Source organism: Pteropus medius, unplaced genomic scaffold (assembly GCF_902729225.1).
Source record: "Pteropus medius unplaced genomic scaffold, Ma_sr-lr_union100, whole genome shotgun sequence".
Taxonomy (NCBI): Eukaryota; Metazoa; Chordata; class Mammalia; order Chiroptera; family Pteropodidae; genus Pteropus; species Pteropus medius.
This window is the reverse complement of record NW_024340699.1, coordinates 8,105,838-8,132,932: the sequence shown is the minus strand read 5'-3', so window position 1 is coordinate 8,132,932 and position 27,095 is coordinate 8,105,838. Positions and strand designations below refer to the sequence as shown.

The window sequence follows — 27,095 nt, the reverse complement described above, 5'->3', positions numbered from 1 at the left end:
AGCAGCCGCGCCGGGAGCCGAGAGAAGGGGGGCTCGCGTCACGTGGGTGCTCGGTCTGGGCGGGCTATTTCTCAGTGCAGCGGTGGCGGCTGGGGGACCCGGGCCTTTTGTTTGGATCGGCTGTGGGGGCGGGGGGTGGGGAGGCCGGAGCGGCCAGGCCGGCGGCTTCCCCAGCTCGCTGGGTCCGGCCGCCCCTCGAGGGAGGTGGGGGGCCGCCCCCTAGGCCCGGCCTCACCTCAGGAGCTGCCGCCCCGCCCTAGGCCCGCCCCGCCCGCCCGCCGGGCCTTAGGGGAGGAACGGGCAGGGCCTCTGGCGCTGCCCAGCCACCTCCGGAGTCACCACCACTACTCTCCTGCCTGCCGCTCGCCCCCCAGGCCGTCGCCATGAAGATCAAGGATGCCAAGAAACCCTGTAAGATGCGGGCTCGGGCCCTCTGGGTTGGGAGAGCACCTGGGGCCCGGTCTGGAAGCCCCTGGCGGAGCGGCCTGGTTCCGAGCCCGTCGCTCATCGCGAGAGCCCCGCATGGGCTGCGGGTGGAGGGACCCTTTCGGCACCGGGTTCGCGGCCCCCTCCCTCCCCATCCCCTATACCTGCCTGACCTACGCCTGCCGCCCCCTGACCCTTTTCTCCCACTTCCTCCTCGAAACCTGGACGGAACAAGGGGGAGTTTTTGACCCGAGCTACCAGTTCCCTGTCCCAGCTTCCTCTGCAGTCGGGTTGAAAATGAGTGATCATGCCTGTCAAATTGCGCAGGGGCACTCACCCACCGTTTTTACCGATTTCTGGGCTTTCTGCTTGTGTCCTTGAAATCCTGCTGGGTTCCGTGGTGTTGTCACTGTTGTTACAACTAGAGCTTTTAAACACACAAGCTTGTAAACTGCCAGTGGCTTAATTTTGTGTAGAATAACTAGTTTATGTATTTAAAAAAAGAAGATAAAGAGAAAAATCATGATATTTCCACCACTCGGAGCTAACCACTATTAGTGGTTAACTACTATTCACCACTATTAAATATTTTGGTGAATACTCAAGAGATTTTTTTAAAACTACATATGCATGTGCTTTTGAAAACATTCTTTCCATGCTTTAAGAAAGCAGAGGAACTTTCATTTGCTCCCTTTTATTTTTAGTCTTTTAAAACCCTTTTACTGCTGTAAATGGCCTGTTTAATCACTCAGCCATTGTGATTGTCATACTTTTTAAGTCCATTCTTCCAGAACAACTAAGAATGTGGTGATGCATGTTTATATTTTAGAATTGTGTTGGTATTTTGGGGGTTTTAGTGTGTCTCACGTGATCCTGCCAATATTCTAAGAAATCTGCTATAAAAGGGAGCACTGACACCTTTTTCCACCCATCAGGATTCTTGTAAACCTCAAAGGAGACACAACATGCCAAAGCGCTCTATTTAAATGTAAGATAATTTGGTCTTGATTTTACAAATGAGGAATTTGAACTTACTGAGCCCCAGAGTAACTTTTCAAGGCTAAGCCAACCAACTTTGTTCTAAGAAGTTCAGGGCTTAAGTCAGCTGACTCATAGTCTAGTTTTTTCTTCTTCACCCATAGGGCATAGTCTAAATACCTAGGAGAAACACAAACCTTTCAGATCTGGTAGTTATATTTGCCAATTTAAAAAAAAAAGGAATGATGAGTTCTTGTGATAGCTAAAGGGTTCTTGTTCAAGGAGCCTATAAAATAGTGATGTGAAGGCTGAAATGACAAATATAGAAACACTTCCAATTTACATTTGCTGAATTAAACTAATCTTGAAGAGATGCATTATGTAAAATACTTGGACATCTTCCCTCGACACATACATTTTCTTTGCTTGTCTTTGAATTTCCATTTAGTAAAACGAGTTTAACTATGACAAGCTCAGATTCTGACTCGGAAGGTATTTTTTCCTATTTGACTTAGTGATTTGGTTACTTAGATTTGGGCAAACTTATAATCCCTTATGAATACTACCTCTGTCAAAGTTGTTTTCAGCAAAGATGATAATTAAAAATTTATAAAATAAACTTTAGGTTGAGAAATAAAAGAGTATCTATTATTTAAAAGTAAGTTGTCTATTATTACGTTGTGGTACATTGTGAGACCACTAATGTTGAAATAGGGTCATTCTGAAAAAATAGGCAGTTAATTGGATTTAGAAGTCTAAAATACTATTTTCATCTTCAGTAAAGGTGACTTTACTGCTTACTCAATTCTTTATGGTAAAAATAACATCGTGTGTGTGTGATAAAGAAAGTATGAACTGCCCTGGAAATATATGTAACTGGAAAGTGTTATTTCTAATTTTTTAAACCACTCAGGTTAGCTGAAGATATATTTGTTTTGTTTCTGAGTACTTGTATAATGTGTTATATACGTGTGTGTATAATTAAAAATTTAATGAGCACATAGTATGTGTTAGGCGCTATCTACATGCATTGCATCATTTGGCCTTTATAGCAGCACCAGTAACTAGAAGCTATATCTCATGCTGGTTAAACAAGTGACTTTGGCTTCACACACTTTCTTACATTATTCACCTAAGTGTCAGAAAACATTTGCTTTTAGACATATCTCTAGTATATAATTAGGTTGTAAATCAAATGCATGTATTTGACTAGAAAATTTTTTAAAAAGGAGTTGGTTTCTTCCTCTAGATTTTCTGACTAAAAGATTAGCATTTGAAATTATGTGTTAATTCAACTCCAGGGAAAGGATGAAGTCAAACATTAATGGAAAATTTTTGCTAGTTAATATACGAGAACCAAAATAATGATAGTTTGCTTTGCCCTTGTGTTTTTCACACTGCTTAAATATTAGATACTCAAGATACTAAAAATTCGAAAAATCATGTGTTCTTCTGTACCTTGACTGACATGGTTTCTTAAGGAACAGGTTTTTCATCTTTTGTTTACCTGTATGGTATGCAACGTGATTAATGAGGTGATAGTAAAATACACACACATTTTTAAAAATTGGATGTAATACAGGTTTTCGAGTCTGCTTTGCTAACCCAAGAGTAAGATACCTGAAGTTTTTGTCAAAACCAGAGAAGTATTTATAGCATATGTTTGTATTTTGCTTCTGTAAAACATGAAGGCCTGTTTGTAAATTAAGAATTATCACTTCCAGAAAACATAGGTAGGTACTTAACTTACAGACCTTGATCTCAGAGGAATTTTTATGAACTTGACCCTAAAAGCAAGGGAAGTAAAAACAAAAATAAATGAATAGGACTACATCAAACTAAAAAAGCTTCTGCACAGCAAAAGAAACTATCAACAAAACAGGCAACCAACTGATTGGAAGAAAGTATTTGCAAATGATACCTCCAATAAGGATAATATCCAAAATATATATATTAACTCATACAACTCAATAAAAATCCAGTTTAAAAATATGAATAGAGGACTTGAACAGACACTTTCCCCAAGATGACATATATTTGACCCCATATATTTGAAGCCCTGGGGTCAAACAGATATCTCAAAAGATGCTCAGTGTAACTAGCTATAAGGAAAATGCAAATCAAAACCACCAAGAGATACCCTCACACTCATTGGAATGGCTATTATAGGTAAGACAAGAACTAAGTTGCAGAGGACGTGGAGAAGAGGGAACCCTTATACACTGCTGGTAGGGCTGCAAATTGGTATAGCCACTATGGAAAACTATAGTTTCCTCAAAAAATTAAGAATAGAGCTACCATGTGACCCAGCAATCCCTCTTCTGGGTATCTACTTGAAAAACTTGCAAACACTTATTTGCAAAGATATGTGTATCCTCACGTTCAGTGCATCATTATTTGTAATAACCAAGACATGGAAACAACCTAAGTGTCCTTCGACAGATGTTTGGATAAAGAACATGTGGTACATATATATAATGGAATACTACCCAGCCATAAAAAAAATGATGAAATAGTGCCATGTACGACAACATGGATGGATCTTGAGAGTATCAGATAATTAAGTAAAATAAGTGAAACAGAAAAGGACAAGAACCATACAATTTCACTCATATGGGCTATAAAACAGAAAGCAGCAAACAAATAAACTCACCCATAAACACAGACAACAGAATGGTGGCTACCAGAGGGGAAAGGGGCAGGGGAGGAAGTAGAGGGGGAAAAGGGGTCAAATACATGCTGAGGGATGGACACTAGACTTTGGGTGGTGAGCACACAATGCAACATACAAATGAGGTTTGAGAATCATATACCTGAAATTTACATAATGTTATCACCCCAGTAAATTTAATGTAAAAGAATTATCACTTCAATAGATAATTCGAGACAATTGGATATGATAGTTTCTAATAACTCCTAGATGTAACTAATTTGCCAAAGGGAAAAAAAATTTACTTGAAGCTCTTTTAAGGAATTATAATACTGAAGGTGTGAAGATAGTTATTTTCTTAATCTGTTTCAAAACACTACTTTTTATTTGGAATGATTATTAGGAAAAGTGAATTTCTTTTATCAAAGAACTTGAAGCATATCTGGAATTTACAAGTACATATGCCCATTTTAGAACTTTGTTCTTAAAACAATCCAGTAATGTTTTGAACATTTTCAGCATCTGGTTTCTCTTTATGCTAAAGAACAATTAAATCCTGGTTTGACATAGGATCCCTTTGAGCTGAAATCTGCATTGGGCCAAGAGCAATTAAATGATTCTCCCCCATTCCTTTACCGATGCTTATTAGCAAGATACCAAACTTATAACGCAGCTTTTTAGAAACTAACAGTCCGCCCTTGTGGCCAGATATCTAATGCTGTTTAATCATTTAAAAAGATGATGGGATGTGTGGGTTTCTTATTTCACATTTATAATCTATCTGATAAGAAACAGTTCATGGTAGCACTCTGTGCTTATGGTCGTTCTGGATATTTTTGTAATTTAAAAGGGAACTAATGGCAGCTCTCTTAGGCTCTGGCCAGAAATGGAATCAGAGCTACTATTTTATTTGAAGACCAAAATACACAGATCATAAGAGAGTCTAGGATATTCTCAGTGTAGAGGAGGTATATATTTGCCATAATCAAAGTACTTGTTTATATATTTGCCATAATCTAAGTACTTGTGTTTTGTTTTTTAAATATGTATTTCGACTCCTTTTTCCACCTTGGCAGTGGGGAGTTTTAAGGATAAGAAATATTTAGATTGTATGAAGTAGGCTCCTTGTGCTCTCACTGGTGACCTCCTTTTAACCTGGCCCTTGGCTGGAAGCAACAAAGCTAGATACTGCCTGACTTCTTAGGAAACTTATTTTTCTTACTTCATGGAACTATTAGTGGACCTGTGGTTGTACTTAATAACCTTACATTTTCATACGGTCACTGCAGATAAATAATATTTGAGCTCCGTGCCCCCTCCCCTTCTAATTTTGGCCAGTGACAAAATAACAAATAAAGATTTTTTTTAAAATGCACTGGAAAATGTAAAAGTAATTAAATCAATATCTAAATGATAGGAATGGATCATAATTAAGAATTTGTGTTGTGTTCTTGTTGCCTCCCCCATACTTTTTAATGTTGATAGCTTCTCTGGCATAAGGAAATAAATTCTAGAACTTCTGAATTGAAAGGCTCCATATGTAAAAGTGGCTATTACCAAGGTTTTTTGTTTTTTTTTTTTAATTGAAGCCACTGACAAGGATGAGTTCTCTTTCCAGTCCCTACCTTCCTGATATTAAGAAGAAAACTATCATAATTGAGAACTGCTAGAAATAGAAGGGACATGTACTAGTTCGCATATCATGGCTACTAAGAAATGTGTTGTCTAAAAGACAGCAGCATCTCTAGTTACCCTCCGTTTAAGAAGAGACAGCACTAAAAGAGCCGACGTAGCTAATACGCTAGATGTGCATCTTGGGCTTTTTGCATTGTTGATTGAAAAAATCCTGCCTCTGGGCAGTAACCCTGAAGGATATATAATGATTTTTTCAATTGAATTATTTCATAGAACCTCTGTTTCTCTATTCTAATATACGAACAAGTAGGTCACACAAAGGTTTAAAATTGACAGTAATGTCCTGTTCTGTTTCATGTGTTCCTGGTTGTTGATGGTTATTATTCTTTGTGCCTTATCTACCTATACATTTTATAATATTCTTCAGTATTTAATGTAATTTAAAACAAATGAGAGGTGTGATACACTGTAACATATTACATAGCTTTGTTTACAAATGCTTTTTACTTTCTGTATAATGTTTACTTTTTGAGATAGGACAAATTGGGTTTTTTCATGCAAATAGGTCAACAAAAGCCTTCTTAAACAGCAGCAGATGAAGGTTTTTATTATTTTCATGATAGTTATACCCAAAAAGAGTGAAACAATTAACACTTTCCTGCGATCTAGACTTAGAAACAATTTCATTCAATGAGCCTTCCTACTACCCTCTCCAGTTACGTATTTTAGAATTGGCTATTGGTATATCTTTGGGGTCAGAACACTTGGTCATCATGCAGAGCTTTAGAAAAGTAAATAATTTCTTACTCTCCAATATTAAGTTTATAGATAATATAAACTTAAAATACTTTCCTAGGCAGTAAGGCTCCTTTAAAACTTAATTCATGGTTTTGTGTAAGAATTAAAAGTTCTTCACTTGTTAACTGGAATTTTTGTTTTTAAGAATGACTATTCAGGTGTTTATAACCTAGGAACAAAGACAAATGGCATGCACTTTGAATCTGGTAATGCTTCACCTTTGTAGTTTGCTGAGTAACGTTTTTACTTGTGTGTATATTTTGACACTGACAAAGGCACAGAAAGAAAAACTGCAAACGTTAAATAATTTTGAATGTGTTTTGAATTTTGGCAAATAAAGGTTTTTAGCTTAATAAATCGGTAGAAATTTTTCTGTCCCAAAATGTATTTCGTGTGGCAACAGTGATTTCCACACCACCCTGCCCATGAAGTCTATGATCAAGCATCAAGTAGAATTCATTCTGGCCACATAATGTCAGAAGGATTCCTATTTTATCTAATGCCCATTGAAAAGCATCCTAGTTACATATCTGTTCAGCAGACCAGGAAAAATCTGAAGGAATCTCTGGTTTATTGGATCAATAGAGCTATTCCATATTGTTCTCTTGAAACGTGTTTGTCCAGGCAAACACTTGCCATGAATTTCCCATCTGTAGCTGCTGTTATTGCTGCTTGCTACCGATGATTTATTTGAAAAAGGGGAAGAAAGTTGATATATAACTTTTTACATAAATCTGTTAAAGCAGGAATACTACATTTCATGAATAAACTGAAAGTAAAATGTAATGAATGATAGCATATTTCTTTTTTCCAAAAAATATATTATATGGTTCCTACTTTTTTTGAAATTGCAAATAGCCTATCGTTCGTTTCAAGAATGTATTACTTAAGATGACCTCAGTGGCTAGCCACCCAACGAAACTGAGAAAATGTAGTTTCTTCTGCATCTTAGTAGTTTATACAAATCTACAGGTGATATAAAAGCAAAGTGCCTGTTGAGGGTCTTGCTCCCTTAGCTTCCCAAATTATAGTATAAAGTCATTTTACTTAAAAAAGTTTATTTCTTAAGAATGTCCTTAATGTAGAGCTGGATCTGTAACTTGGGCTTCAAATACAAAAATAAGTGAGCTATATCTCCAGAAGAAAATGAGAGTCACTCCTTCCTCATAATTGCATTTACCGATTTCAATAAGTATAAATTCTGAAATAGAGAAATGTATAGAATCCTTTCTTATTGAATCATGTTCCAGGTTTCTAATGGTACGTAGCAAATAAGTAAAATATGAATATTTAAGAAACAATTTTAGAGGGAACTAGTTTTGACTTTACATTAAAAATTGTTAATACATTTTATCAGGCATTTTGAAGTCTACGTATCTTAAATTATTAAATTATTAAATTATTTTTGAGTTTCTTTCATAATAAAAAAGATCCCAGAGAACAGAAACAGATATTGAGGAAACTAAGATTCAGAAGTTAATGGCTTTTCTAAAGTCACATAGCCCGGTTAGTGAGAAAAGCACCAAATCCCAAACCCGACCTGTGTGGCCTGCCCATATGTGCCTGCCCCTAGGTACACCTACCTTCGACGGCATTAACAGCTCATTTGATCAACCAGGTGTACCAAAGAAATCTATTTGCTCAATGAGCAAAGAAAATATTTCATTTTAAGGAGGTACTTTCCCTCGGGGTCACTCAAAGTGATTATTGGCCAATTTTATTACATTAAAATCTTCTTAGAAACGTTTTTAAGCCCTAGGCGGTGACCTATTTATCAAAACAGAATTGGTCCAAATTCTTCACGTTAAATATTTTCTGAATGAAAAGGAATGCCTACCAGACCACAAATTAAAAAGCCCTGGGCCAACTTAGCATCTTGTGTTACGGGTCTTTAGAAAAGATGCAAATTATGCTTTAAAGAGAAAATGGTGAGTTGCACATAGATGTGTCTTACCCCATAATGGCAGGTAAATGAAGTTTGTGGCTAAATAACTGGTTCCTAATTTGCGTTTCCAAATACATACATACATTTTTTTTTTTATCCGCAGCTTTCCCGTGGTTTGGCATGGACATTGGGGGAACACTAGTAAAGCTCTCCTATTTCGAACCTATTGATATCACAGCAGAGGAAGAACAAGAAGAGGTCGAGAGCCTGAAAAGTATCCGGAAATACCTGACTTCCAACGTGGCGTACGGATCCACCGGCATTCGGGATGTGCACCTCGAACTGAAGGATTTAACACTTTTTGGTCGGAGAGGGAACCTGCACTTTATCAGATTTCCTACCCAGGACCTGCCTACTTTTATCCAAATGGGAAGAAACAAGAACTTTTCAACATTACACACGGTGCTATGTGCTACAGGAGGTGGTGCTTACAAGTTTGAAGAAGATTTTCGTACAGTACGTATCTGTTACTCAAAGCCAAAAATCAATAGCCATTCACTTCAGGTTTTCAAATATGAGGCCGGGTTTCCATGTGGCATGTTTCTTAGACGCGGCCCTCCTACTGCTGCAGAGGAAGTATGTATTCAGACTAGCTTTTGATTTGGGGCATTTAAACACCTTTATAGGATGAGTAAAAACTGCCCCGATTTGCTGTAGCGATTGTTCATAGTATTTGGTAAAACTTGCCAACTTAGGGATAGCTACGATAAAAGAGACTTCAATGAATTTAGCAAGGTACAAGCCGACGTGAAGGGGGTTTGAATTACTTTCATTATAACTGTGCTACGTTTGCATGGCTTTTTCTAAATATTAGCCACATAGTCATCTGTCCGAGGGCCATCTCCTTCCCAAATCCTAACTGAAGCCAGTGGCTTTTGATGAGTAGTCACCTGATGGAAAGTCCCTGTTACCCTTTTTGCCTGGTTTTATGTGCCTGTCTCAAAAGGGGTCTTATGAATATGGCATTGAGTTATATGCTAGTAGAGTTCTGCCAGACTTCTAGTCCTTTTCATTAAAATAAAGATTAAAAAGTTGATATTTGGGGCTAGTGAAATTAATTTTCCTTTAATATATGCATGTACACCATTTAATTTCTCAATTCACATAAGAAAAGTCTGTTACTAGAACATAAGTGATCACTTATATAGCTCACATAAGTGAGCCCCTTGTAATTTGGGGTATTTTAAAAGTCTAAATTTTTATGAAAATTTTTTATCTTTGATGGAAATACTGATTTGTGTTCAGTTTATTAATTTGAACATAAATTTTATGAATTTGAGACCAGTCTGTTTGGACATGTTTGTCAAAAGCAATGTCCTTGGAGCCAGCTTTCACCTGGCCATTGAAAATACTGTTATCCAAATACACAGTTCTAATTTTTTTTTTCAGTATTAATATTTTCTAGAGATGAAATTCTGTAATATTTTGTTGATGCTCAATCATTAAGCTATTATTTGAGCATCTAGTATGTCATTTGTGCTAGACACTGTGATAGGAGGAAGACAGACTTAGTCCTCAAAGAGTGCAGTATTCGAGACCACACGGATAAGTGAGTTTCAAATAAGAGTACAGTGCTTTACAATTAGTACTGTTGCTATGAAAACAGGTGCCACAGAACACAGGGAAATGGTACGTGAGTCCTAGAGAACCGAAAAGCTTCCCAGAGAAAGTGGTATCTAAGCTGAGGTCTTTCATAACAAATGTTTTATAATACACTCTTTCCTAACCTGAAATGAATTTAATAATTTCAAACTAATAACCAAACTATAATAAGAAGACAGGGAATTAAGGTGTATATTAATTGGTAGGTAGCTTCTCACGTATGATCACACGGGAGAGTGTAATGAGGTAGATGCCAGCACCTTACATATGTTCACCATGAATTCTAAAGCCACAAGTGCTAAATTTGATACGGTATATTTTATTGGAGAATCAAATACCATAAATGGTATTGCTGTTGGGGATACAATCTTCCAAGGTGCTATACAGCACTTGGTAAAATTTCAAGCAATAAGAAATACCGTTTTTCCTCAGTTTATTTGATGGTTGCAATCCTAGCATTTTAGTATAGATTAAAACTGTAAAGAAGATTGTGTGTTTATACATACAGATACTTTTTTTACTTACATAAGCTCAAATAATTATACATTTTCCTACTGCTACCTACAAAATGTCTGTCAAAACCCAGGTAATGCAGGAATGGGATCGTTCTTTGTTTTACACAACTGCCCCACCCATTGCAGATGTGGAATCCCAAGTCCCTGCTGCTAAATGTGAGTTTTGTCCTCCCCTTGCCCCCATCATTGTGAACTGAATGTCCCCACAGATTTCCAGAATGCCTCCAGAAGTAACCACCATCACTGAGAACCACCGGACTAGCTGAAGTCCCAGAGAGATTTTGACACAAAACAACAAGTGAAAACATGGTGGTCATAGATGATTTTGAAAATTATACAGTACAACTGAGTCAGTATTTTGAATGCTATTCTTTGTTCATTTCATAAAACTTTCTTTTTTTTTTTTTTTTTTTTTACAGATTGGAAACCTCCACCTGCACAAACTAGATGAACTTGACTGCCTTGTAAAGGGCTTGCTGTATATAGATTCTGTCAGTTTCAATGGACAAGCAGAGTGCTATTATTTTGCTAATGCCTCAGAACCTGAGCGATGCCAAAAGATGCCTTTTAACCTGGACGATCCCTACCCACTGCTGGTAGTGAACATCGGCTCGGGAGTCAGTATTTTAGCAGTCCATTCCAAAGACAACTACAAACGAGTAACTGGGACAAGGTAAGTAACCTTTTTCTTCTTCTTGCAGCATTCATATTGTTTTGTGCATAGAAGTGAAATCAATAGATTAATACTAGCCTCATTGGGAAAATGACATGTATTTGTGCAACAGCAAAAAAAATGTAGGTGTGCAAATATAAGTGTTGCAGATAATATTGCTTAATAAGGTATGTGTGTGACAATTCAAAATCATTACGTATTTATGTTTCATTAGCATCAACTGGCATTAAAATTTCCATAATGTTAAGAGTGAATTTTTGTCTGATGATTCCTGTAACTTTTTTTTCCCCCAAAGCATTTTTCTTTTTTCATTTTTCACTTTTTTATAGATGCATTTAAGGCTAAAGCTTGCCACATGCTGACTGCATACAGAATATTGGGCAACACTGTAATTAATTCTTATAGGATGAGCTCCTTATGGGATAATACTAATGTTCCAAATATTCCATAAAATTTTCTATACTATCTGAAACATGGATGTGAAATGAGATTTTTAAATTTTTCTTACGATTCTTATATGTACTTTAAACTTTTAAGAGGGTGGAGACTCCTATTTAATTGCAGTTTCCTGAAATGAACAGTTTATAAGTTTGAGATTGCATGCCGTTCTGAGTAGTGTGACGAAGTCTCCATGCTGGCCTTTGTCCTGCCTGCGAAACATCCCCGTGTCCAGTGTCTCTATGCTACGTATGCTCCCTGCCCATGAGTTGCAGACTGATTTTACAGCAGTGTAGTGCTTGTATTCAAGTAACTCATTTCAATAATAATGGTCCCAAAGCACAAGAGTAGTGATGCTGGCAATTTGGATATGCCACGAAAAAGCATTAAAGTTCTTCCTTTAACTGAAAAGGTGAACATTCTTAATAAGGAAAGAAGAAAAATTGTATGGTGAGATTCCTAAGATCTATGATAAGAACAAATTTTCTGTGTGAAGAAGAAAAAAGTACATGCTAGTTTTGCTGTCACACCTCAAACCGCAAAAGTTACAGGCAGAATACGTGGTAAGTGCTTCGTTAATATAGAAAAGGCATTAATTTGCGGGTGGGAGATGTGAACAGAAACGCGTCCTGATTGATGGCAGCGTGTTAGGCCAGAAAGCACTGAAATGAGGACCACAGTCACATCTTTTATTACAATATATTGTTGTAATAGTTTTATTTTATTATTTGTTACTGTTAATCTCTTACTGTGCCTAGTTTATAAATTAAAGTTTATCATAGATATATGTATACATAGGAAAAAAACATGGTTCGTTACTATCCGCAGTTTCAGGCATTTACTAGAGGTCTTGGGACGTAACCCCCACAGATAAGAGGGGGACTACTGTTGTTATTTAAATCAAAAATCTAAAAGAAATTCAGCCTGTTACCTACATTCCAACAGTGATTCAAGGACAGAAGCTGTTAGACATTTAGATGAGACTAGGGAGCAAAGGTTTTGATTTTAGGAGTTAGACATTTCGTTTTGTGAGCATATCCAAAAGAATAATAGAACCAATTTCTGCCATTAACATGATGACCGGCATGACATAAATTTCTTCACTGTATTCAAGTAAATTGGCTTCTCACAAAATCATTTCCTAGAAACCATTTTATGAGTTTTCTCCTTTTAATTCACATGGTACTAATTTTAACAGTCCTTTTTCATGCACACAAAAACATATTTTCAGCAATTGCAAAGTATTAAGTATCAAATGAAGACATGGGAGGATAGAAAGTCCTCCTCCTGTCTTCACGTTGTTTCTACCAAGTAACTTTTTTCCTTTGGTTTATTCTTTCTTACAAGTTCGGTTTTGCTAATAAACATTTTTTACCTTTCCTCAATATGTTAATATTTCAGCTCTTAGCATTAGCAATATATTCTTTCTGTATATTTATTGAATAAATAAATGCCCCACCCTTTTACTTTGGAGAAAGAATACAGTGTGTAAGTATAGCTCATCAAATTTCTTTGTTTTCTTTAGTCTTGGAGGGGGTACCTTTCTGGGCTTATGCAGTTTATTGACTGGCTGTGAAAGTTTTGAAGAGGCTCTTGAAATGGCAGCCAAAGGTGACAGTACCCAAGCTGACAAGCTGGTCCGTGATATTTATGGAGGAGATTATGAAAGATTTGGTCTGCCGGGTTGGGCTGTAGCATCTAGGTAAGTTTAACATTTATGTTGTAATTAAAGTTGCTTATTTATATCCAAAATATATAAGGTACTCATATAACTTACACATACACACACAAAAACAATCAGATTAAAAAATAGGCAGAGGACCTGAATGGACATTTCTCTGAAGATGACATACAGATGGCCAATAGACGTATGAAAAAATGCTCAACATCACTAGTCATCAGAGAAAGGCAAATTAAAACTTCAATGAGGTAGCACCTCACATCTGTCAGAATGGCCATCATCAATAAATCCACAAACTAGTGTTGGCGAGGATGTGGAGAAAAGGGAACCTTCTTCATACACTGTTGGTGGGATTGCAAATCGGTCCAGCCACTATGGAAAGCAGTATGGAGGTTCCTCAAAAAATTAAAAATAGAACTACCATATGACCTAGCAATCTCATTTCTGGGTATTTATCCAAAGAAATCCAAAACACTAATTCAAAAAGACATCTGCATCCATATGTTCGTTGCAGCATTATTTACAATAGCCAAGATACGGAAGCAAGCTAAGTGTCCCATCAATAGACGACTGGATAAAGTTGTACATATATAACAATGGAATGTTACTTGGCCATAAAAAAAGAACGAAACTCTCCCATTTGTGACAAAATGGCTGGACCTAGAGGGCATGATGCTAAGTGAAATAAGTCAGAGAGAGAGAAACAAATACCATATGATTTCACTTACATGTGGAATCTAAAAACAAAATGAACAAAGCAGAAACAAACTCATAGATGACAGAGAACTGAGAGTTGCCAGATGGACGTGGGTTTGAAGGGATGGATAAAAAAAGGCAGGCATTGAGATGTACAAATTGCCAGATATAAAAAGTCACAGGGATGGAATGTAGTCAATAATGTAACAACTGTGGTGTCAGATGGATACTAGACTCACAAGGGTCATCGCTTTGCTTCGTAAGCTATATAAATGTCCAAGCACTGTGTTGTACACCTGAAGCTAACCTAGTTTTTAGAAACCGTTCAATATTTCAAAAAGTTGTAAGTAGGCTTCCTCTTACCAGTTTAGGCTCTAAAGTTTGAACACTCATGTAGTTTGAAAATTAGATACTAAGAAGCTTTCCTGAGTGCACCCTATAGGAAACCATTTTTATTAGTTCTTGAGTATCCTTTCAGTGTTTCTGCAAATACAAATCCATAGCCCTATCCTCCCTTTACTTAGAAGGTAACTTTTAATAGATAACATTTACCTAGCATTAAATAGCATACTGTATATAATATACTCTTCGGTGGCAGTATAGCCTAGTCTGCCTGCCTCCCTTTCTCTTCCCCCCTTCCCCGTTTCTTCCCTTACGTTCCTCCCTCCCTCCTTCCCTCTACCCTCCTCCACTCCCTCCTCCTTTCCATTTCTTTACTTCCTCTCTTCCTCCTCTTTATTCTCTTTCCATTCCTCCCTCCTCTATTCACTCATTTTCCTCCTTCCTCTGCCATCTTCATCCTCTTCCAGATTTCCATTTTCCTTCCTTTACTCTTCCATTTCTCCTCCACTCCTCTTTCTGCCCTCCTCACTCTTCCTCCTCCTCCTCCTTCCTCACCCTCTACCTCCTCCACTCCTCCTCCACTCTTCACTCCTTCCTCCCTCCCTCTACCCTCCTCCACTCCCTCCCTCTCTTCCTTGTAATTAGCAGCTTCATGGTGCTTCATTGTTTGATACCTGAATCGTTTGCAGTATTTTCCTATGTACAGTTCAGTGGATCAGTGAGTAATCTTGTATATGTGTTGATTTATCTGTAGGATAAATTCCCAAAATGTATGAAATGTGTTTTATCAAATTTGATTTTGTTTTTTCATTTCTCTGCAGTTTTGGGAATATGATTTATAAGGAGAAGCGAGAATCTGTTAGTAAAGAAGATCTAGCGAGAGCAACTCTGGTTACTATCACCAACAACATTGGTTCTGTGGCACGAATGTGTGCTGTTAATGAGGTAAAAAAGTTAATTATATGAAAAATGTGAATTGGAGTTTTATGTACATATAGCAGGGCTTCTCCATGTTCCCTAAGGAGGCCTGTGGGATGAATACCTCCTAATCCATTGAATCTCAAGGTTCATTAATACGTGTTATGTGCCCAGTTGTTACACTACCTTTAAAGAAAGTAGCATACAAATTGGAAATCGGACAAGTAGATATTTACATTTCACCATTTCAGAAATACAGTCATGTGCCCCTTAAAATTCGTGGTTAGGTGATTTCGTTGTGTGAACATCTTAAGTGCACTTATAGAAAAACCTAGATGGTCTAGCCTGCTACACACCTAGGCTGTGTGGGGTAGCCTGCTGCTCCTAGGCTACACGCCTGAACAGCATGTTACTGTCCAAAACGACACGAGATTAAATCAATCACAAGAAAAAATGATGCAACCAAGAGACCTGGTAAACACAAAATGTGTGAAGGTGCTGCCAGCAAGATATGGCACTGTTTTACTGTAAACTTTTTTTATATGTAAATAGAAAGACCACACTCTGAATAATAGAAAGTTAGTAAATAAACCAGTAACATAGTTGTGTATTATCCGGTATTCTGTACTGTACACACTTGTATGTGCTATAGTTTTATACGGACCGGTGTTGCAGCATCACCACAAACATGTGAATAATGGGTTGTGCTGTGACATTAAGATGGCTGTGACACAGCTATGACATCACTAGGCAGTGGAAGTTTTCTGGTCCATAATCATATGGGACAACTATCATAGATACGGTTCATTGTTGACCAAAATATTATGGGCACATGACTGTAAATCTAAATCTCTTGAAGATATAAAAAAGTAGGGTTTGTTGTTGTTATTGTTCTGTTAATGTTGCATTTGATTAGTGAAGTGCTTGAAAATTTTCTTACTGCCCTCGGCTTCTTTACAGTGCTGCCTTGTTGCATATGGATCAAGCAGCATTGTACAGGGCTATGAAGGCATTGAGACTGTTCTTCACGTGACATCTGAATAATGTATATTTCTGAAAAGCATTTATTGCTAGATTTATCTAATAGTTGGGTTATTTTTATTTGAAGGAGACTATATTACAATTCTGCCTTCATGTGGTAGATATATTTGTCCATTTAATTTTTGGAAATATCAAATACTTTGAATAGAGAATTCTGCTGTTTGAAGGAACCCTTCAGTTGTTTATTCATTCACTTATTCAGTGAGTAAATATTTAAAGACCGCCATGTCCCAAGCATTGTTCTAGGCACCTGGGCCTCAGTGAAGAAAACAGTGGTCTCTGACTTTGTGGAGCTTCCACTCACTCCAGTGATGTCGTGAAAGTAAACCGTTCAGTTTGTGTTAGGTGACAAATGCTATTTTTGAAAAGAGGAAATCAACTAGACAAACAGAATTAAGACTAGACCGGAGAGTGGCAGAGGACAAACTGCCAAGTAATTGGCTGGTTGACAGAGGCTTTATTTAAAATGTGACCTTTGGTCAAAGATTTGAAGGAAGTGAAAGAATCTGACATAGATATTTGGGGGAAAAGAGACTCCAATACAGAGAACAGCTATGCAAAAACCTGAATTAATCCTTTGAATTATTCTGTTTAAATCCAGAATTTTCTCTTTCTAGTTTCTTAATAACCATGCAGTAAGTTGGTTGAGAGAGCTGCTAGCAGGCATTTTAACCTAGGTTTAGGCAATATTTCACTTTTGGGGGCTCACAGTAATCTGGTACCTTTTTTCCTAGCCCTGTAGATCTACACTTTCACTGGCCAGTTGTCTTAACAGTAATTAGGCCCATAGTTTACACTGTCCAAATTTAATGTGGAAAAAATGTATACTCAAAGTCAATATATTATTGTGAGAGTAGAAATAGGTTTTCTGGAGATACAAACACCAGTTCCTCTGTGTAAGGTTTCCTAATCATAGAGATACCTAAGGAACCAAATTACTGAGTAGAATCTTAGCAGAGAGAGTGACTTGATGGGTTAGGCTGGGGACAGAGAATGCTGGAAGCCCGGACCCCACTCAGTGGTACTCCCCCATTCTATATAAAGTCCACGGGTTGCATGTCATCGCTGAGCATGCGCTGCAACATGCTGGCCAAGTTTACAGCTTTTTTTTAATCCTAAACACATTTAAGATATTCTTCCTTGGTTTATTTCCTTTAATCTCAATAATGTTTCTCCAGATCACTTTGTTAAATAGATTATTTCTTGGCCATTTTCAAAAACGAGTCTCATCTATAATCATTTACTAGAGTCTTTCCAGAACTTTCTAAAAATAGACTTCATTTTCAGAGCAGTTTTAGGTTCACAGGGAAAAGGAGTGGAAGGTAGAGAGTTCGACACCACACGCACAGCCTCCCCTGCTGTCTGCACCCAGCACCCCAGTCAGTGAACGGGTACTGACACAGCATCATCACCCTAAGTCCGTTTACATTTGGGTTCATTCTGGGTGCATTGTGTGGGTTTTGACTAATGTGTTGTGACATGTCCGTAGCTAATTTTTTTTTCAGGGTTATGAAGGTATGTACCAGGAATGCAGTAGACACTAAGGAAAGGTAGTTGTTTACATTTTTAAATAGAGATTTTGTAAACCCTCTTGTACTATGAAATCTACTTCATAATTCTTATTTTCGGGTATTTTTGTTTTTTTTTTCTTGTAGAAAATAAACAGAGTTGTCTTTGTCGGAAACTTTTTACGTGTCAATACTCTCTCAATGAAACTTTTGGCATATGCACTGGATTACTGGTCAAAAGGTCAACTGAAAGCATTGTTCCTAGAGCATGAGGTATGACAGGAAAATGTTTGTGACTTTTAATAGCATGCTTTTATATGCAGATTCCATATATTGCTTCTTGCTCTGTATTTATAAGCAAAGCATAAAACTACAATTTATCTAAGTAGTATACTGACTCCCTCACTTCATTTTGAGTTGGGGGGGTAGGGTTTACTGTAACCTGGAAAGCACCCCACTAAGATGGGAGCTTCACAGTTCTTACCAGATCTGTGAGCTCCTTAAATACTGGGGGTGCTGGTGTACATAGTGGGTGATTTATTTTGTTTCACTGTTTTATTTTTCTTCTTCTCCTCTGAGATAGCAAATGTTAAATGTGAACAGTACAAAAATGTATAATTTAGCAATGAAAATTCTCCTTAATCTTCCCACCACAACCTCACCACCACTTCTAGAGGTACAGTTAACATTTTGGAGTTTATTCTTCCAGATTTTTTTTTCATATTTATTCACTACATCTAGTTAAATTCTGATCGAAGCAAGGATCAGTTCGCATGTTTTAGATTGAGTAAATTTACCTTGAATTATTTTGTTCCTGGTCACCCGGATATATGGAGTCTCCTGACACAGGCAGAGGGTTTGTTCTGAGTGTCCACGTGTCACTGCCGCTGCTCTCGCTGCATAGGGCGGAAAGGTGCGCTCTGGGGCACCTCTACTCGGCGTGGAGCACGCTGTGGCAGTGGCAGGTGGAGCCACAGGAAGTTTACTGAGGAAAGGGGAGAGGGGCACAGAATCACGATAGCCCACACTTTAAAAATGGTATTTCAAAGGTGTACATTTTGAGAATACAGTTTGAAAAACTCGTTACAGTAACTGACAACACGGAAAGTCATAGATTTCTGACTAGATATTCTTAAAAAGATTATAATGTAAATACGTCTTCTTAATAGTGGTTAATACTGTGTGCTAATTTAAAAGCTACATTAATTATTTTTAAATTATACAGGGATATTTTGGAGCAGTCGGTGCGCTTCTCGGGCTGCCAAATTTCAGCTAAAGCATCAGGTTTGTCTCTGCTAATAAACATCATCCAAGAGGAACTGAAAACCAGAGGCGTTATCATTGGATTATTTGTCACTGGGAACCAAAGGAAGAAAAGAGTAACCCTATTCCTGTTGATTTTTAAATGTCAAAGTGGTAAGCTGCTAAATGTTGCCATAGAGAAAGGGAGGACTGGGTAACAGGTGAAGTATTTCCGACCGAAATGCTTTCCCTCCTGTATATAGCCAGTGTTAAATCTTTAAATGCAATACAGCCTCTGATAATTGAGCTTTCTCTCAAAAAAATTTTTCTATTTATTTTGTGTAGCCAATATTGCAGTACTGTATGCTCAAACACAAATCTAAAATGTCTCAGAAATGTTTAGGTCTTGAAAATAATTGATTCTGAATATTTGTTACAAATCTGTTCTACGTGCGTTTTGGTTACTAGAAAGCAGACAGTAACAACCCCTGTACCAAAATTAATTGAAATGGCAATCAAAGATGGTCATTATGGGATTTTAGAAATGTTAGGCAATATTATTCATTATTGTAATTTTCTTAGTATACCCCCCCAAAAAGCACATTTATGTGATCTTTCTCCAGAAGTACAACTTTTTTCAAATGCCATAATTGAAATACTGTTGTTAAATATTAGCCTGAATTTTCAATGAATCCTAGAAAATGCACACACTTGGTGACATTGCACTTTCTATATTTTATTAGTCAATCCATTTTAAAATGTTGACTATTTTTTAATTGGAGACTTAATTACTTCTTTGAGAGTCCATGCAGTGAGATGCCAGGACTGTTCCTGTGGAGCGCGGTTTGAGCCCCGGCAGAGTTCCACGCTCGCCCTGCATCACGTCTGCCTCAGGCCCAGACTCAGTCGTTTCTGTTTAATTCGATCTGAACCATCAGTGCTAAAGATTTATTTCTATCATGAACAGCAACAAAATCACATTTATTCCAAATGGATGTTAGAGAAATCTAAAAGATGAGTTGTTCTGAAACTTAGGATTCTGAGGCAGTACTGCAGAATTATAAAAGGATCAGTGTTTTGTACATTCTGGTGATAAAAGAATTATAGTTCTAGAATTTGTAAATCCCTTTGCCTTGGAATTGGTTCTGTATTTGGAATCATTTTTTATAATGTTATAAATTTAGATTTTACTTTGGCAGTGACATTTTGGAGGTCCAAAAGTCCAGTGAAGTTGTTTGAGATTCTTACGGTGTATGAAGTGGAGAGACTTGGGGAAAATACTTGTCTCCTTAAACTACCAGGAAATCTGGATGTGCTTTAAAGAGCTTAAAACTTCTTTGCGTTACAGAAAGAAGTATTACCGTGTGTTTTTATGGAACAGTTTTGCTCCATAGAGAACAGTTGTCAGTAGACTATCAACAGGTGCTTGTTAAAGACATTTCTCCTTGTAGTTTCAGATTTTGTGCTCAAATACTTAAAATTCAGTTTTCTTTATTTAAAGACATGAACATGAACAATAGGAGTGAATATATAGAGGGGAAAGTATGTTAAAGTAATTTTTTTAGAATTTAGAATATTTGGTCCTTCGAATTCATGTCAGTTGGTAGTCACTTTGAAAACCTACAATGACTAAATGTGTCTTATTTTAATATTGCCATTGTAGTGACTAGATACATCAGCCAAAAGCCACCTGTTCAATTTATTTAAAAAGTTTATGATTTAGGCATCTGTACAAAATTTTTATTTTTAAACAACAGTAACTTCAAGTTACATTCCTGTGACAAACTGTACATTAGCAGCTATAGGTTTGGGGCAGTCTTTCAGAAAGAAATGGAATGATCAAAGTTTATATAAGTTAATTTGATCAATACTTTGGTTAATTTGGGACCATGATTGATACTTTTTGCCCTTGGAAACTGCAGGTACCTGTTAAAACGCATATGAAGAGGGTACCACCTTGCCACTCTTGGCGCTTAGCTCTTCTCGTGCATAATCCGGGACGGCTGAAGTGATAACGGTTATGATGGAGGCTTCCGAGATTCTGTTTTTCGATTATGATCTTAAATTCCCTGTAAGCAACAGTGGTCAGTAGGTTTGGTTCTACTCCCGATCGACATAATGCCACAAAGTCCTATGTTCTTGAGTAGTGCTAACAGAACTAAAATGCGAGCCACACGTAATTTTACATTTTCTAGCAGGCACATTTAAAAAGTAAAAAATAAATAGGTGAAATGCGTTATATATATAGTGCAGTCTATACTATGTTATTTCAGTATGTAATATTAAAAGTTGTTGAGGAGATATTTTACGTTTTGGTTGCTTGTATTTAGTCTTCAAAAACAGTTTGTATTTTACACTTACAGCACATCTCAATTCAGACCAACCACATTTCAAGTCCTCAGTAGCCACATTTGGGTAGTGGCTATTATATTAGTGCAATTTTAGAACTGGCTCTTAAAAATGAACACTATCGTGTCCATTAAAACTTCATGAATATGGGCTTTTAAAAGAATGTTTGAGGGGAACCTTAGTTTTTAAATAGAGGGAGATAGGAAGTAGCACAGTTTGGGCTAGTTTATTTTACACAGACAAGCTGTATTTCTGACTGTTCCAAAAATAGTTTATATTGCATCCTGCCATCTCATCATAGTATGTATCATTTTTTCCAATGATACTGATAAAATTGTCCAAGACACATTCTCACAATCTCCAAAATGCGTATTCCCTCCACTGAAGCAAATTTGATCATTCCAGTGACTTAGCTTTCCTCCCACCGTATCTAACTTTGAGAAGCCAATTGTAAAGGATTGAAGAGTCCCTTTTAATTCTTCATTAAGTTATGTACACACAAGAGAATGTTCTTTATAACTTTTGGATTTAATTTTCGTTCCTTAAAAATTCTGATAAAATTTTCAATACAGGGAGCACTATCCATTTATTTTGGGGCTTGATAAAAAAACACAAGGTCAAGAACTTTACACCACTACCACTCCCCAAAAAAGATTGCCTTTTGTAACCAGAGACTTTTAGAACTAATGGCTTTTAGTTCTGCATCCCGACTTCTCCAAAGACAAAGTATTAGTAACTCAGCTACCTATCGACACAGGCGATTCCTTGGCTCAGCTACTCTAAACAAAGGTGGACTCTGAGTTTGGGCGAAGTCAGTGCCATTGCCAATAATATACATGGCAATCGACAGTCTTTCCTGAGGTTCAGAATATTTGCCAAATATTAGACTGTAAAGATTCCTGAGGTTTTGCCCTTGCATGATTGCCATATTGGAAGTACTGGTTCCTGAAAGTTTTCGTTTCTGCAAGCACAGTGATGCAGCTGATGGGGAGGTGTTGGCCGCCATGTCCAGCAGTCCCCTTTCCTCGTAAGAGCAGACCATCACACCTTGCCTTGATTTCTAAGGTTGCATTCTTGGGCGGAAAGCTTAGAAAGCTTAGAAAGGCGATAGCTTCCAAATGTCTTTTGTAACCACTTATATACAAAGTTTTTCATATTTTGTTTAGTGTGTCAATTTTTTTTTTCTGGTTGAACACTCAGTGCTTTTCAGTCTATTGCATTTGAGACTATAGTTTAGAAAATCTCCTTTAAAGCCATGTAAAAACTGAAAATAATAGCCAGGAAAATGTGGGTACATTCTTTTGCATTTAACTTACTGTTTTGTGATATGTCTGAACAAAATTCTAGAAATATGTTGCCTTTTTTAATAATACTCTTTGACCTGTTTAAGATAATTTGCCATGAAATGTCTATAATGTCCTATTTTCTCAGTAAGTTTATTTTACTGTGTTGTTATTCTGGTACGGAAGGAATTCAGCTAATTTTTTTTTCTATCTTCAGATAATCTTTTAAAGTATTATAGTAGCCTATTAAAAAAAATTGTGGTGTGAAAAGTCATCAGTTTTTTATCCATATCTAAATTTCGAGTATGGAAATTTTGAGTTATTTCTACTTCCAAAGAGTTCACATCATCTTAAAGCAGTCCCTACTGTTTGCTGCGTTATCTGGCTCGTATGGTCAGTGGACATGAGATCCTGATTTCATATTGTATTAGAAATAGCACCGGTGGCTGGTCTAACTTCTTTGAATGTTACCTTATTTGTAAAATGACAAAATTGACTTGTTACAGTAGTCATCAGTTATCGGGATCTTGAGAAGGACACTTATTTGCTTCTTACATGGCAGCATTTGGAACGATGAGAACAGTTTGTTCAGAGACTGGCAACATGTTTTGGAATTTATTTTATTCGTATGTTTATAGGTACTAGATTTTGAATTCTCACCAAACCAGTAGAATTCTATGTAATGTTAACATTATTCTCTCATAATATTAAGCTATTGCCTGCAATATACTATTGCCTGCAAGTAGATAAACCTTAAAGTACTATGGAGGGTTTTATAAAGTATGTGTACTTCAGTCTAAAGATATCTGGAATTTTTATTGTGTTAACTTCAAAATTATATGGGCATCATATATATAAAACATTTCCATCATAAAAAGAAACATCCCACTAAATCCATAGATGTTTGAATATTAGATGTACTGGGGATTTTTTTTTTTTTAACGCTTACAGCACCTGGTCTTCCTAGGTGGTGTCCCATCCAAGTACTAACCAGGCCCGACCCTGCTTAACCTCTGAGATGAGATGAGATCGGGTGCATTCTGGGTGGCATGGCTGTAGACTACTGGGGATTTTTTTTGTTGGCCCTTTTAAGCTGTTTATTTCTGAACATTGTGAGTGGAGACAGTTGTGGCATAAACCCCTCCTGGAATTATTTATTGCTTTTGTCAAACACAATTCATAGTGGAATTTATAAAACACAATTTTAATTACCTACAAATAAGTTGAAATATTATGGGTTATAGTCATCTACTTCAAATATAATGAAGACCTAAAATACTTTTATCCTTAGGATTGTCTGAGAATAATCAGATTGGACATGTGTCTGACATTCTCAGTGTACTGTTTAAAATAAATGTAGAAGCGAGTTGATGCTGGGACTTTAGGTACCATAGTTAGTGCTGAATGATGTGTAAGAGGAAATCAATTTTTTTTCTCTTTAAGAAAGAAATCAAAATCTTTACATTCTGGTTCGTTCCATAGTCAAAGATTACTTTTCATTTAGATTTTCAGTCTTTTTGCCTCAGCTGCCACTAATTTTATGTTTAAAAGAATAGGGAATGTATTTTTCAAAGGAGTGAATGAAATTAAAATTCAAATTTTTGAATTGTATAAATATGCAACTAAATTTTAATGCTAAGATAGCGCTTTTTTTTTGCGATTTCTTAACATCTTTCATATACTGCAGTACTTCATAGTTCCAGTAGCTTTCAAAGGAAACATATCAGCATTTAACATAATTTGTAAAGTATACATAAATAATGCAAATAGTTTGAGATTATTTTAGCCTTATATCGTATCTCTGAATCATGGATAGTATGCCCGCACAGTCTATAGTTGTCGCAGATATCAAGCCATTTTGAAATTTGCCACTTTTTTCTGAGGTACTCTTGTTAGTTTACAACATTTAGAAACAGAAGATAACTTTATAGGACTGACATCAATACCCTAGTCTCCTTTCCCAAATATAATTAATGGAATTAGGATGTAAATCATGTTAAGATGGTTTTATCATTTTTTTAATACATCGTTTGCTTTCCCTTTTTATTTGAACTACAGTGAAACTGAAGTTGAATGGCATTTGTCTTAATTCTGCCAAGTTATTGACCAAATCATACATAGATCTGTGTGTTAATTTTACTTATGTAAGCCTTTCAATTTAAGTTGCCTTATTCTATCTATCGCATTGTTCTTGTCGAGTCTGAGCTTTGTCATGTTGGAATTTTTCTAACACTGAATCCGTGATGTAAAAATGTATGATGTGCTACAAATTTTATTCATAATAAACTAAGTTATAACCTTTTGTAACCTATAAAATGTTTCTTGTAAATTGTCTAATTTATTTTTTCATTTATGTACAGTTTCTTATGTAAATTTAAAAAATATTCGTTGTGGCCTGTTCTGCCAACATTATTGTACTCTCCCTCGATGCTCATTTGCATGAAAGAAACTCGGGTTTTTGCTGGTTTGTACTGTTCGGCCATTAAGCCAACTTCAGTCCTCTTTGCCGCCTTTTCTGTAGTTTAACTTTTTCTAGTTTTGTTCGTATTCTAAAATGTTAAGATCATGCTTTTTATTTCCTACTTTACAAATAAATTCTCTAAGTTGTTTACTATGTGTACCTTTTTATTTTTTATTTTATGTATTATACTCCCACATTTCCGCTCTGATTAAAGTTTCACTGAAATTAGTTACAGAAGAATGTAAATTCCAAGAAAAAGGACTTTGTACAGCCTTGTTCGCCTCTGTATCCCCAGTACTTGGCCCAGAGAAGGCATTCAATAAACATCTGGGCGAATTAATTGTAGAGAAAGTGTAATCTATCTGGTCTGTGTCAGATCGAAGTAGTCTTTTACCACCTTCCTCTCCACATTAGAAAGCACACATGTTAGTTCTTCTGAATCAAAATTTTATTTTTAATTAGCAATGCCCGTTAGGTTTGCTTTTTTAAAAAGCTTCAATAATTTTTCTTAATATGTGAGGAATTAAATGGGAAAATTGACTTCGTGCTTTCCAGTTGTATAATTTCTTAGACATCATGTGCACAGGAGTGGGTGAAAACATGAAGACTGCCGTGTGAGGCACGTATCCTTTCTATTTAAAAATCCAGTAAGCAGGAACTAAGATGAAAAAAGTGTGAGACTGACAAGGGAGAAAATGATGAGTCTGGTGTGGAAATACTAGACTGAGGTGTAGTGAGCTCTCCAAGGGTACTGAAGAGCAAAAGCAGTTCAGGGCCACACATGAGTGTATCTAAAAGCTTCATTCAAAATAAACTTACTCCAGGAAGGAAAAGTGGTGTGTATTGGATTCTATACTCAGAGCTATATAAATTTTTGAAAGCAAGATGTCTCTTCTGTTCCCATGTGTACTGTGTATTGAGCAAACATTGTTAATATTTCGGCATCTAAAGTCTTACTGATCACTTCCTATGCTAAAAGCTTTATAGATTCCTATTTTAAGATATTTCTATGCTTCCGGGTTTTAAAGATGTTTTCATTTTTTTTCCTAAAATAAACTTGGAAAACCTGACTAGGGACCTTACCTCCTCTGTTACATAAAAACTGATACTTTTTAATGTTGCTTTTCTCAGAGGTTAATAGTATACCCCGAGAACTGCAGTTGATTAGACATTTTGGTAAATAAGTGCGTATTTCCAGCCAAGGCTTTATAAACAGAAACTTCAGTGTCTGGAAATAGTAACGAAGATTACCAAAGCCATGAAGATGTGTTTTGGGGGAGTGAAGATCCCAACTTGCTCATTTTTCTCTAGCAAGAGTTTGGAGTCAGCTACTCTTGATCCCCCCCACCCCACCCCACCGCCGCAAAAAATGAATAATTTTCATATTAAACATGCCTTTCAGAAAATTCAAGGCCCTGAACTTGGAAAGGTGAATATATATTATGTCGGGGGATTTTTTTGGTGTTGTAACAGTGAATAAAAAATCCTGATACCGCATATTTTCAGATATCTTAGGACAGCTCTTCCGGTTTTCAGGAAACTAATACTTCAGACAATCCTAATATTTCAAAAAATTCAGTGCATTTGGAACTACTCTGACTTCTGTTTACTTTTGTTTTTGGACCTGTTTATTTACATTCGACTTTATTGAGGCATGATTTAAGTACAATAACGTAAATAAGTTTGATAAATTTATACACCCATCTAATCACCACTCCCAAGATACTTCCATCATTCCAAAAAGTTCCCTTAGCCTCCATCCTAGTTAACTCCATCCCATCCTCACCCAGTTGTTTCAGTATCCAGTATTGAAAAAACTCACTATGCTGTGTGGGTCCAGGGACCGGAAGGAGACAGGGATTAGCAAGGGTCGGGAGGAAGCTTGTGGGGGTGATGGCTATGTCCATATCTTAA

The 27,095-nt window shown here is 36.7% G+C and overlaps 2 protein-coding genes and 1 pseudogene across 7 annotated transcripts in view; 1 reads left to right on the top strand and 2 right to left on the bottom strand.

Annotated features, from left to right (window-relative positions):
* Positions 1-27,095, bottom strand: part of FBLL1 (fibrillarin like rRNA 2'-O-methyltransferase 1) — an 85,041-nt gene that overhangs the window by 45,770 nt on the left and 12,176 nt on the right. The gene's annotated exons all lie outside the window — the stretch shown is intronic.
* PANK3 (pantothenate kinase 3) lies at positions 171-25,334 on the top strand. The gene is made up of 7 exons (XM_039877453.1): positions 171-411; positions 8,536-8,888; positions 10,969-11,222; positions 13,186-13,362; positions 15,201-15,324; positions 17,994-18,119; positions 19,072-25,334. The coding sequence occupies exons 1-7, from the start codon at positions 384-386 to the stop codon at positions 19,120-19,122; spliced, it is 1,113 nt and encodes a 370-aa protein (XP_039733387.1). The 5' UTR covers positions 171-383; the 3' UTR covers positions 19,123-25,334.
* On the bottom strand, positions 23,663-23,781 carry LOC120616704 (uncharacterized; annotated as a pseudogene).

Coding starts and splice junctions, on each gene's coding strand:
- PANK3 (XM_039877453.1), top strand. CDS start 384: ATGAAGATCAAGGATGCCAAGAAACCCT. Junction 11,223..13,185: donor AAACGAGTAACTGGGACAAG/GTAAGTAACCTT, acceptor TGTTTTCTTTAG/TCTTGGAGGGGGTACCTTTC. Junction 13,363..15,200: donor GGTTGGGCTGTAGCATCTAG/GTAAGTTTAACA, acceptor ATTTCTCTGCAG/TTTTGGGAATATGATTTATA.